Source organism: Phaseolus vulgaris, chromosome 7, assembly GCF_051622355.1.
Source record: "Phaseolus vulgaris cultivar YP4 chromosome 7, ASM5162235v1, whole genome shotgun sequence".
NCBI classification, from domain to species: domain Eukaryota; kingdom Viridiplantae; phylum Streptophyta; class Magnoliopsida; order Fabales; family Fabaceae; genus Phaseolus; species Phaseolus vulgaris.
Genome location: NC_143504.1, coordinates 40,172,785 through 40,185,838, shown reverse-complemented (window position 1 = coordinate 40,185,838; position 13,054 = coordinate 40,172,785). Strand labels below are relative to the sequence as shown.

The 13,054-nt window shown below is 36.3% G+C and overlaps 1 protein-coding gene across 1 annotated transcript; it reads left to right on the top strand.

The window, feature by feature from the left end:
- The first annotated feature begins 5,274 nt into the window (after positions 1 to 5,274).
- On the top strand, positions 5,275 to 12,792 carry LOC137817408 (uncharacterized). Its single transcript, XM_068620701.2, has 3 exons — positions 5,275 to 5,384; positions 5,696 to 6,021; positions 12,441 to 12,792. The coding sequence occupies exons 2-3, from the start codon at positions 5,721 to 5,723 to the stop codon at positions 12,494 to 12,496; spliced, it is 357 nt and encodes a 118-aa protein (XP_068476802.1). The 5' UTR covers positions 5,275 to 5,384; positions 5,696 to 5,720; the 3' UTR covers positions 12,497 to 12,792.
- The last annotated feature ends 262 nt before the right edge of the window (positions 12,793 to 13,054 follow it).

The window sequence follows — 13,054 nt, the reverse complement described above, 5'->3', positions numbered from 1 at the left end:
TTTAAGCTACTCCCGCATTCAAAGCGCCTTAAAGCGCATTTAATTATAAAACGTAGCGCATTTAAGACGTTTAAACCGATTGGGAGCATTTATAGTACCTTAAACGCTCGAAACGGAAACTGTATTAAATAACCTTAATTACCTTGTACCTGACAAAATGGTGTTTCTAATCTGACCTGGCTGCTGTACACGTGGAGGGCCTCATAGCGCCGTGACCCATCTGAGGGTATCTCCTCGTGCGAGTCCTCCTACCTGGGAGTGCGTCTGCGCTAGGGGTGACTCTTTGGGTGCCAACTCATGCCCCCAACATCTAGTCACTCACTACGAGAGCGTATCTACCTTCCTCTCGTACCTCGCACCTGGCTACCCTGGGCGTGACCCTCCTCATGAGTCGTATCTATCCCAAGGGCGTCTCTGGGGCGGCAGGGGCACTTCACGAGTCAGGTTGCTATACACTGGCGCTGTTACTATGGCCTTGAAGCCACCTTTCTCTTCTCTTTATTACTACCCCGGATTATCGGGATTTGAGGCCTTCCCACGGCGTCGCTCCCTCCATGGTCTTTCCTACCCATGGGTATCGGGGAGCCACACTGTGATTGCCTTGCCTTTGTGAAATTTGACCTTGGTGACGCCCTAGTTGGGCGACGCCTTAACTGGGCGATGCCTTCCCCTAGGCGACGCCTTACCTTGGCGACGCTTCCTCTTGGCGACGCTGGCACTTGGCGTCTCTTCACCTAGGCGACGCCTTATGTTGACTTTGACCCCCAACGTTGACTTTGACCCCCAACGTTGACTTTGACCTTGACTTTGTCAACGCCCGGATACGGGACGGTACAAGAGTGTTTCGCCAAGCCATCAAGATGGAATCATATCTTTTGAAAAAAACTTTCAAAAATACTCATGATGATGATTTCTACAACTCTTATAGGAAGGATGCAAACAAAATTTCTACTCAAATTTCTCCTTCCAATTTTTCAAAACAAACCATGTTTCCAAAAAAAGTTTCTACTACAAATCCTTCTACTCCTAAGTCACCTACCAAAACTTCAAATATCAAATGTTTTAAATGTTTAGGTTTTGGGCACATAGCTCTTCATTGTCCACAAAAGAAAATCTTGATGATAAACAAGGTAAAACAAAACCTAACTCACCCACCTACCACAAGTAAAAATGAAAAAGACAAAGAAGGTCAAGTTGACATGGGTCTTATCCTTTCACATCCAAGGTGTTTTCCTTCCTTTTCTTTTTCATTACCAAAGGTTCTTACTTCACCACCATCTTGGTTAAAAAATGTTAGGGATGATTTTTTCATACCTCCTAATGGTTGTCACCATTTAAGAGGCCTTTTTCCAAAAGATATCATTATTCCCACACAAATTTTTCCAACTTGGTTGATTTATAGAAACTCCTTTTCTGAAATTCCATTGTTTACAAATGCATGCTAAGTCATGTTTCCTTTTTCTTCCACTTTTAATTGTACAAATAAACTGATTTTGTTATATGCAGGGATTCAGAATTCGCGGTTGAATTCTCTCCAACTCGAGGAGTATGATGAGAATCAAATAAAGGAGGCTTTTATTAATGAAGGAAGAGGTCATTCACCTTCACATTTGAAGTTCTTCCTTCTAGTCTTCTCAAAATTAGAAGAAGACATAAAATAAAGAGAGGATAAAGCCCAAAGCCCAAGAAGGCCAAAGCCTAAAAAAGCCCAAGTCCATCCCATGAGAGGCAAGGCCAAGCATTAAATAAAAGAGCATCATTTGAATTACTTTTGTATAGTTGTAGGAGGTGTGGATATTAAATAAAGGAGTGTGAATATGTAAAATAAAGTCACATTGTCCATGTGACATAGGAGAGTAGGTGTAGGTGTAGTTTTTAGGAGGTGTCATAGTAGAAAAAGGTCACACCTCCCATGTGACTTGTTTTTTGTGGGAATTTCAAATGAGTGTCATTTGAATTTTCCCACCTATTTTCCAGCACCCTCACACTATAAATAGAGGTGTGGGCTCTTGTAAAATTCAGATTGGAAATTGGCTATAGAGAAACTCTACTCAAATTGAGAGAGAATTGTGTGAGAACTTTGTCTTCTCCTCTACCTTGTCTTATCTTGAGTGCCTTGGTTCTCTCAAGTGGCGGCATTTGCTCACTTATCTTGGAGCCTTCACACTTCAAGTGGCATGACCATCAATCAAGCTCTTCATTCTCATAAGTTCATCTCTTCTCCATCTTTTCCTTTCATTTCCATGCTTATACGAACTACTAAACATGTCTTAGCTTCATCCTATTCGGTGTTTTGCTTCCTTTTCACTTTATGTTCGGTTCATCTCTTTTCTAACTTGATTTGTTCGGTTCCTTTCCATTATTGAGCAATTTAATCGGTTCATTTGTATTTTCATCTATTTTAATCGGTTCAATTGGCAAGAAATGGGTCTTCCATGTGAGTTTGGTGTTTGGTGCAAGTTTTGGTGAGTTCTTGAACATATAACATTGATCCAATTATATTAAAAGTGCCTATTCTTTCTCCAACTCAAGTTGATTCCATAAAATGTCAAATAATCAAGTATATCTTGCTAGTGGAATCATATCACTCGTTGCCTTAGTTCGTTTAGTTTTTTTTGCTGGTTTTTTGCATAAACTGTCAGCGAACGACTTGGATCGGAGAGTCGTGACCAGATGATGCATGGTTATCTCTAGAATGAGACTTCTAATGTTCAGAGACAATTTGTTGGACCTCTCCATGAACGTCCACAACGATTCTCCCTTCTCTTGTCTTATATTGACAAACTCTATGGATGTTACATGATGCAGTCAACTCGTTGCAAATTTAGTTCCTAATTTTGACAACAAAAATTTGAAACTATCCACCGAATCAAATGGAAGTTGGGTGAACCAACTGAACGCTCCTCCTTTCAGCAGGTGGGCAATACCCTACACTATACTGATTTATCTGAAGTGTAGAGACCCATTTATGTTTTGTACACATCAATGTGTTCATCTGGGTATGTGGAACCATCTTACCGGACAATATTCAACCTCTTCTAGTTAGGAGAGAGTTGTGCTTCCATTATTTCATCAGTGATGTATGTTCCTTCAAGTCGTCCTCTAAGATGTGAGTATGCTCAATATGGAGTCTGGATGACTGATGAGTTTGAATTCGGACTATGGTTGTCCTCTCCTAATTTTGCGTGCACTCACTTCTCTGGGGGGATTGCCTTCGTTGTCTATGCCTAGTTAGTTCCATGTGTAGGATCGGCTAGTTGTCGCCTCATCTCCTCGTTCTGCTCTTTGAGGATTCATAACTGCTCTTTGTTCTTCTGGCGGGCGGTCGCCTCCTCCTGGCTTCTTTGTCGTATTTCTTCCATCTCCTTTTGCAAAGCCTAGAACATGGTGATTTGATCTTTTGGAATTCGATCATTTGCCATCTGTCTTGTCGAAACCATCGTTCTCTGTTGTAATTCTATCTTGGCCCAACGGTGGGCGCCAATTGTACTCATATAGACAAAGTGGGCTTAGATAGTACCTAAGATTGACTGTAATAATTGTTGTAGATGTCGGTCGCTCGATCGCTCCCTTGTACTTCTACATTTCACTCCTTCAGACTTCAATACTTCAGTCCTTCAAACTTTGATACTTCTTCTCCTTAGTTCCTCAGAGCTCGGTCGGGAGTAAACTTGCAAAAGGTTCTCCGACGATCAAGTAAGTACTCTGTGTTAAGAGTGTGTTGTAAAATTGATAAAAGCGTACCTTACTCCATTTTAGAAGGCTTGTTTATAACATTAGTAATGAGCCATGTGATTGATAGGTTGTATCTGACACATATCTTCACTAAATTAGTGTTAGCTTTTTTTCTCGGGAGGTAACCTTGATTTATAGGAGGTATGTTTGGAGCTTATCTTCAATAAATCAATGTTAGCTTATTTCTCGGGAAATCATCTAAATTTGATGGATGTGACCCTAATTTTTAGAGTGTTTCCTTAACTGTTATTTATTATAATTGTACTTTTAATGTAGTTGATCAACCAGTCGATCAATCGGTCGTCAAGGTCGAGTAACATGATTCACTCGTACCGATACAATATTAGTATTGTTATAATTGTTATTAATATTAGTATAATTATTTAAAAAAACTGGATTCATTTTTAATAATCGGTAAATTATTATATTTTGTTTTAGTGATACAAATAAAAGAAGAAAAACTAATATAAAAGCATTTTTAAATAAGTTTTTAGTTTCTTCAAATACGACATATTTATATATAAATAGTTATTAATTTTAAATTCTTAACCTTTTTTAACAGCCCATTTTTAGTTTTTACTAGTAGTTATATTTATTTTTTAGTTAATATAACTAAGGTAATTATATATACTATTTATTATTTTTTTCATTCTATTATTTACTTTTAATGTTTTATTTATATTAAAGATGATTACAATTTAGTTGGAGCTTATAATATTAAAACTAATATATACAAAATAAATTATAAACATCTAAAGAAATTCTAATTTTTTAATAAAAATAATATATTAAAGCAAATTATTGAATAAAAATTAAAGATTATATATAATTATCTTATTTATAATATATAGCACATGTGCTATTTAAGTAAATACGTACATATCTTAATTTTGATTTTTTTTTACTTTAATTATATCAATTTATATCTTTCATTTTCGTCATTAAACTTGTTATAAATAGTGATAAAACTAAAAAAAATAATTACAAAAATATTATAAATTTCAATTAATAAATTTTTAATAGATTAAAAAAAATCATATCTATTGAAATTAAAAACATATTTAAATAAAAAAATTATAATATTTATTTACTTTTTTTCATTTATGGATAATTTTGGTTTCCTGTTTTATTTGTATCACCCAAACAAAATATAATATTTCACCGAACTGTTAAAGTAGCTATTACCCTTAGTTATCACTTTTATAAATCTAAAGTTAAATTGGAATTTTAGTTTCATTTAGTTTTTATTCATAATTTGGTCTTTTATTATTTCATGTGATCTTAATTTTCTAACTTTAATAAAAATCTGTAATTTTAGTTTAATAGTAATTTTTATATACATTTTCATTTTAAACCGTAATAAAAAGTAATTTAAACAATAAAAGTATATAAAAATAAAAAAAATAGTAAAAAAATCTAAAATTTAAAATCAGACTTAGATTACTAATTTTGTAAAATGTAAAGACAGCAATAAAAAAATAAACCACGAAAATAACATGAAAAAAAAGTGACGAAAGTTATAATTTACACAAAAATAAACTTTCTTTGGTTGCTATGATTTTCCTGTTTCTGCTGCGTTATTACTTCGGCAGATAAAAGGCTCCGTCTCACTCGTTTTGTGCCGGTCGCAGGTGCCGCCACCATTTCTGGTACGTTCGTGTTTTTGTGATTTCAAATGAACCATTTTCTTTTATTCCGACTGCATATTTTTAATGTTGAATAACTCCATTGCATTCTTGAGTATGAACTTTTAGAATGATTTTGAAGAAGAAAAGAATAGTTTAGTTTTATATAAAACTTAGGGTAACAATGAAATTGGTATTTTGAATTTGGAATAGAATGTCACTGGATGCAATTAGGCCTTAATTTTTGGTATGTGACTGTGATTTTCTGTGTCCCTCCAAAATCTTAGCTTATTATGGTGAGAATTTGGGTTTTTTCTAAACTGCCTCTTCTTTAGGGTTTGATTTGATTTCGGGAAAGAAATGGAGTTTGTTAACCGAATAGTGGACATAGCTGCGAGAGCTGCAAACAACAACACATTTATCAATGTTTGTCTGCTTGCTTCGTTTGCAACCCTTGGCGTAAGATCAATGAATCAACAATGGACCATTGAAGCACTTGAGGCTGAGAAGGAATCTCTAGCCAAATCCAACAAGTCCATTAGAAGGACCATTTGGAACTGGAAACAGCAGCTTTATGCTGAAGCCTCTACTGATTCTTCGGTGGTTCCTCTGGCAAGGCTCAAAGCCATCTATGGTGAAGGCCCGCCTCCTCCATATGTTGGTAATTCATTTACTTTTCTTAACCCTACTCTAGACTCTATCTATTGAATGAGGCAATGAAATTTGATTTTGTTTATGTGGAAAGTGGTTTTGTGGATTATAAAGGAAGAGACCAATTTTGTGTTGGAATTTATTTTCACTGTTAGGTTGTGTAAAGATAAGAGAATGAGTGCTCATACAGGGAAGATTTAAGAAGATTATTATTGAAGAAAAGTGTTTACAAAGAGGAGATAAAACCTAATATATACAAGAGAGAAAGACCCACTAAAACAACTAACAGCTCTATTAACAAACTAACAACTCTATTGCTTAATATCCCCCTTAAACTTATGGTGGAAATAGGTTCAACCATGAGTTTATTTCTGAATTTCAGAAACATAGCACCAGATACTAGTTTTGTGAGCAAATCAGCAATCTGATATTGAGAAGGAAGATGAACAACAGAGAGGCGTTGTTGTTGGACACGATCACGCACAAAAAAGAGATCAAGCTCAAAGTGCTTCGTTTTAGAATGGAGAACTGGATTAGAGGCAAGGAGAACAGCTCCAGCATTGTCACAATATATATGTGGTGTGGAATCTGGAAGGCGAAGCTCAGTGAATAAGGATTGAAGCCAAGTGATATTAGCAAGAGCAGCTGCAAGACTTCTGTATTCTGCTTCAGTGCTACTTCTAGAGACAACCTTTTGTTTTCGAGACAACCACGAAACCAGATTGCGACCAATATAAATACAGTAACCGGATGTTGACTTCCTGTCATCGAGATCAGAGCCCCAATCAGAGTCACTAAAGGCGATGATGGAGAAGTCAGTGATGGGACGAAGGAGAAGACCATGATGTAAGGTGCCCGCAAGATAGCAAAGAATCCTCTTGACAGCTTTCCAATGGTGAAGGCGAGGAGAGTGCATAAATTGACAAACTTTGTTAACTGAAAAAGAAAGTTCAGGACGAGTTAGAGTGATATACTGAAGAGCTCCGACAATGGAACGATACAGAGTTGGATTTTCAACCGCTACAGAGCCATCAATGGTTAACCGTGAAGTGGACACCATTGGTGTAGGTCGTGGGTTGGCGTCCAGCATTGCAGCACGTTGGAGAAGATCTCGTATGTATTTTGTTTGAAACAAATGGAGAGATCCATTAGCAAGCCAAGCTACCTCAATACCCAGAAAATAGTGAAGTTTGCCTAGATCTTTCAAAGCAAAGTTGTCACTTAACTGTGCAATGAAACAGTCAATTAAATTAGATGAGGTGCCAGTAACTATGATATCATCAACATAAATAAGAATAATGAGAGTTCCATTAGGTGTAAAACGAAGAAAAAGGGAAGAATCACTTTTAGAGGAATGAAAACCCAAACTAATAAGAGTGTGTGAGAGTTTAAGAAACCAAGACCGTGGGGCTTGTTTTAAGCCATAAATCGCCTTATGAAGCTTGCAAACAAGAGTGGAGTCAGGGGAGGAGAAACCGGGAGGTTGTTGCATGTAGACATCTTCAACAAGATCTCCATTCAAGAAAGCATTGTTTATATCAAGTTGATGTATAGGCCAGCGTGCAGACAAAGCCATAGTGAGAACAACTCTTATAGTAGTTGGCTTGACAACAGGATTGAATGTTTCAGTGAAATCAAAACCTTCAGTTTGATGAAAACCCTTGGCAACCAGTCTTGCTTTATGCCTTTGTAGGGTACCATCAGCATTAAACTTACGTTTAAAAACCCACTTACAACCAATAAGATTTGCTCCAGCAGGTAAGGGAGTAAGCGTCCAGGTTTTGTTGTCAAGAAGGGCTGCATACTCTACTTGCATGGCATGTAACCATGGAGGTTGTTGCATTGCTTGTTTGTATGTGGTTGGTTCTAGATCCGATTGAGTAGTTGAGGTGGAAAGAACTTTGGGTTTGTAGATGCCAGCCTTAGCACGAGTTGTCATCAGATGCATATTAGTACTAGTAGGAGGTGGTGCAGATGAAGAAGGGACAGTGCCTGCAGAAAAAGGTGAAGAACTAGCAGAAACAGGTGAAGTACTAGCAGAAACAGGTGAAGGACTAGCAGAAAGATTATCAAAAGTAGTACTAGTAACATTATCATGAGCAACAGATGAAATGTCAGTTACAGAAGGAGAAAGGGAAACAACAGTTAAAGGATTAGTGAAGGAAACATGAGGAGAAGAAGCAGGAGGAGAAATAGGAGGAAGAAACGGATTATCAGATAAAGAATAAGGAAACAAGTACTCATTAAAAAGCACATGACGAGATAAAATAAGTTTTCCAGAAGGTTGTAAAGAAATATAGCCTTTGTTACGAGTACTATAACCTAAGAACAAACACAAAGAAGAGCGAAAATCAAACTTATGCTGATTATATGGTCTTAAAAGCGGATAGCAAGCACAACCAAAAACCTTTAAAAAAGTGTAATCTGGTTTATGTAAAAACAGCGTTTCATAAGGGCTTTTATTGAGTAAAACAGGTGTAGGTAAATTGTTAATAATGTGAACAGCAGAAGAGAAAGATTCTCCCCAAAATTTGAGTGGCAAAGATGCACCAGCAAGTAAAGAAAGACCCATGTCAACAATATGTCTGTGTTTGCGCTCAATTGAGCCATTCTGTTCATGTGTGTTGGACAAATGAGACGATGATGAATACCATGAGATGCAAGGTAAGTTTTAAGAGATAAGAATTCTTTTGCATTATCAGTCTGAATTGATTTTAAAATGTGACCAGTTTGAGTTTCAACATACAACTTAAATTGAATAAAGACATTCATAACTTGGGATTTTGAGTGCAAAAGATAAAGCCATGTATAACGTGAAAAAGCATCAAGAAAGGCAATATAATATTTGGATCCATTAGAAGAGGAAGCAGGAGAAGGTCCCCAAATGTCAATAAAAACCAATTGAAGCGGTATAGTGTAAACAGTAAGAGAATCAGTAAAAGGAAGCTGATGAGATTTAGCTATAGCACATGTTTGACAAAAGAAATCACGTTTGTGGCCAGTAACATTACATAGTTTCATCACATTATGAACAATTCTAGAGGAAGCATGTCCTAGCCTAGAGTGCCACAACTGAAAAGTAGAAGATGCAGGATTGAAAGTGGTACTGGAAACAGAGGGTTTGAGAGAACATTGCATTGTGGGAAACACATATAAGCCATCTTTAACTTTTCCTTGGAGGATTATTTCCTTGGTGTCCTGATTTTTAACAAAACAGTGGTTAGGATAAAACTCAAAATAGACATTATTATCTTTTGCAAATTGAGAGACACTCATGAGATTCTTATTTATAGAAGGTACATGCAGCAAATTATGTAAGCGTAATGTGGTCATAGTGGTAGGATTAGTAAATTTTGCAAAGCCAATGTGATTTATATGCATACCTGTGCCATTACCCAGTTGAACCATTTCAGATCCAGTGTAAGGAGTTTTGGAAGAGAAAATATTACTGTCATGGGTTATATGATGTGTAGCACGACTGTCCGGGTACCAAAGAGGGTCACTAAGGGTAGAGGGAGTACCCAACAAAGATGGCTTACCAGAGTCATTATCTGAAGAATAAAATTGAGAAGAATTAGCACTAATATGGGAAGAAAGATTAGTGTCAAACCGATGCCAACACTTCAGAGCCGTATGGCCAAACTTCTGACATAGTTGGCACTGAACGCGAGCAGAGGAAGACGAATTGGGCACGAAAGTAGTCGTCCAAGAATTCTTGAGAGGAGGACGAGGGCCATTAAAACGATTATTGTTGTTGTGTCTGAACGGTGGACGTGAACCACGATTCTGAGAAAAATGGAACCCATTCATGGGTCTAGAAATAGGGTTGGATGAAGACCGAGTAGTCGCAAGATGAGCTTGAGGCAAAATGTGATCTTGAGTTTTATACCGTTCAAGGCGTTCTTCATGAGCCATCAACAAAGCTTCAATATCTTCCACCGTGTAGGGATCAAGACGAGAAGTGACCGCGGTGATGAAGGATTCATACTCCTCGGATAAACCGTAAAAAATGGCTTCAAGATGTTCTTCATTAGTGAGAGAGGAGCCAGTAGCAGCAAGGGTATCTACAATCTTCTTGATGTCAAGAAGATATGTAGAGATGGATCGGTCACGCTTGGGAGCCTTCAATTGCGTCTTTAATTTGACAATTTTAGCACGGGTCTGAGATGCATAATAAACCTGTAATTTCCCCCAAATTTCTGATGCGGAGCATAACCCTACCATTTTGGTCAGGATCGGTGTGGTCATGGAGCCAAGAAGCCACGCAACCAGAAGATGGTCTTGTTGTTGATGAACCAGAAACGCGGGATTAACCTTTTTGGCGGTAGCATCGTCGGTGGTGAGAAAACGCGGTGGAGGAGGAGCAGATCCGTCAAGAAAATGAAAAAGCTGAAGACCACTTACATGAGCAAGAATTTGTTGTTTCCATATGAGATAGTTATCATCGTCGAGTTTTAAGAAGAGAGGAACCGGAAAGGTATGCAATTGTGTGGAGGAAGAAGAAGAAGGAGACATGATGGTTTGAGAAGAGGCAGCGGAAGGAGATGTTACGGACATGGTGATGAGGACAAAAACAGAGGAAGAAAAAGAGGGGTAGAGGAAAAAAAAAAATCAATGCTCTTGAGTGCTCATACAGGGAAGATTTAAGAAGATTATTATTGAAGAAAAGTGTTTACAAAGAGGAGATAAAACCTAATATATACAAGAGAGAAAGACCCACTAAAACAACTAACAGCTCTATTAACAAACTAACAGCTCTATTGCTTAATAGGTTGCTTTATATATTCCTACAATCATTTTTCCTTTTATATATGGTTTTGTGTTAGCTATGCTTGAACTATTGGTTGGGCATTTTTGTGCCTGTACTCCAATCCTTTGTACTTTAGTAGTATCGATGTGCTTATAACATGATCCGTTGTTCAGGAGGAAATGGACCTTCCTTCTTGTTGTTATGCTTATAGTCTCTAGAAAGGGTTTTGTTAACGAGTGTCCTGACCTGAGGAGCTGGTTCAGCAGCATGTAGTACACTCTAAATAGGGCCTATTTGGATAATATTCTTCATAAACCTTTCTAGACAAGAAAATAAGAAGAAAAAATTAAATGAGTCTCTCTGTAAGTTAAAATTATCTTATGCAAAAGTTAAAAACAAGAATCTAAAGAAACTATGAGAAATTTTTTACAAATTAGCTTATACATAAACCAATTTTAGTTTATGGGGAAGCGCATTTAATTTTTTTTCTCTCTTTTAGAAATGTTTAAGGAGACATTTGTTCAATTAAACCCTAAATGCTTTCAAGTACTTAGGAGGAACAAATATTAAATTATTTCTGTTCTTGTTATAATACATGTTTTATTTTCCATAAAAAACTTAATACTTTTGATTCCTTATAATAAATTATTAGCTTGTGCCTTCAGGAAAAGATATTGCCTTTTGATTAAGCGAGGTTCAATTTGTAAAAAAGTGAACTAAACCTCCTTCACATTCTTATATTAAATGTGTATCAAGCACGTTGATAATATATACTGTTGGAAGACCATGGACATAATTTGTTACTTGTCAAGACCGCTGTAATTTTTAAAGATCTGGCTTTCATTTTTTGCTCTCGATATATCTAAATTAAATCCAAAAAGAATGGCTTAGACCATAATCATATTGGTAAAGCCTGATAAAAAGAGTTTTTTTTTGGTTTTTCTATTTCTTAACGAAACAGCAGAATGTATGTGAATTTTTCTGATTATCTACCAAGAAAAGTAGCTTTTCATTTGAAAATTACCTTTGATAATAGAGAAACAGTGATAGGGAAATAGGGAAAGCAGTGCTGGAGTCAAAACGGTTGAGTCAACTGTTAAACGTTAACTTTCTGAAAAAGAAGGAAACAGTACTGCCAATATTTCCTTATAATCAAATTGTAAGAAGACTAAAAATGCGAAAATAACGAAACAGACAAAAGTTCAATATAACAAATTATTTGTCTCTCTTACTGAAACCCCACTAAATCCTAAAATACTCAATATAACATCATCATAGAGAACCTAAATGAATACATTTACTCGTACACACTATAACCAAAACCTAAGCATTAGAGTTCAAATCAAACTGTATTTCTCTTGAAACTACTTATCCTTTTATATTTCAATTTTGACCATAGTATATCCCAGTTTGACTCCATATGTGATCTGCATAGTTAACAGTGACACAGCATTGAGACACATTTCGTTTTACTAATGGTGTGAATTTCTTTTACTATGTATGTTTTTATGCAAAAAATGTTATAACATGGCTATCATGTAAAGCTGTAGTACGAAATGTTTTTCAATGGTAGTTAGATTAATCAGAGATTGGACGTGGTCAATCCACATTATCTATGCATATCAGCTATTGCACTATGCCTTGAGTTTTGGCGATTAATTGTTTTTTTGTTTTCCCAGGAGATACTGGGATGAAAGATGCAGAGTCATCTGGTACTACCAAAATAATAGCCTGACATCTGCTTAGTATCAGCACTTTAGAAGTTTTTGGCCGGAAGGATGTTAATAAATGTTTTTCAAGAGAACAAAAAGGTATAATCCTTTGGTAATTTGTTGTTCTGTTTGCATGTAAATGTAGAACATGGAAGAAGTTAAAAAGGGTGAAAAAATAATTTTGTATGGACAAAAACACTCTTAGTTTTGTTAGTTGAGACGACGCAGTCTTGAAATATTGTTCCATCAAACTTGTCTGGTTGACTGCCATGATGCGTGTAATGGACAACTTTTAGTGAGCAAAAACATTGCTTCATTATATCGCCTTTATTGACTTGTAAATTTTCCTTGTGATGACCATTATAATATGAGCTTTTGGTTCATGCTTTCGATTCAGGAGAGAGAGTTGCAAAAATGCTATTTGTTTTGGATCTAAAATGACCACTCCCTCTGTTCATGAGTCCTGCATTTTTTTTAAACCAAATGACTCATGATTTTCTGTCAATTGACAAATTGTATTGTTCTTTAATCAAGTAATGCAGTTTATTCTAACTTAACGAGCAACATCACCCATGCGAGAG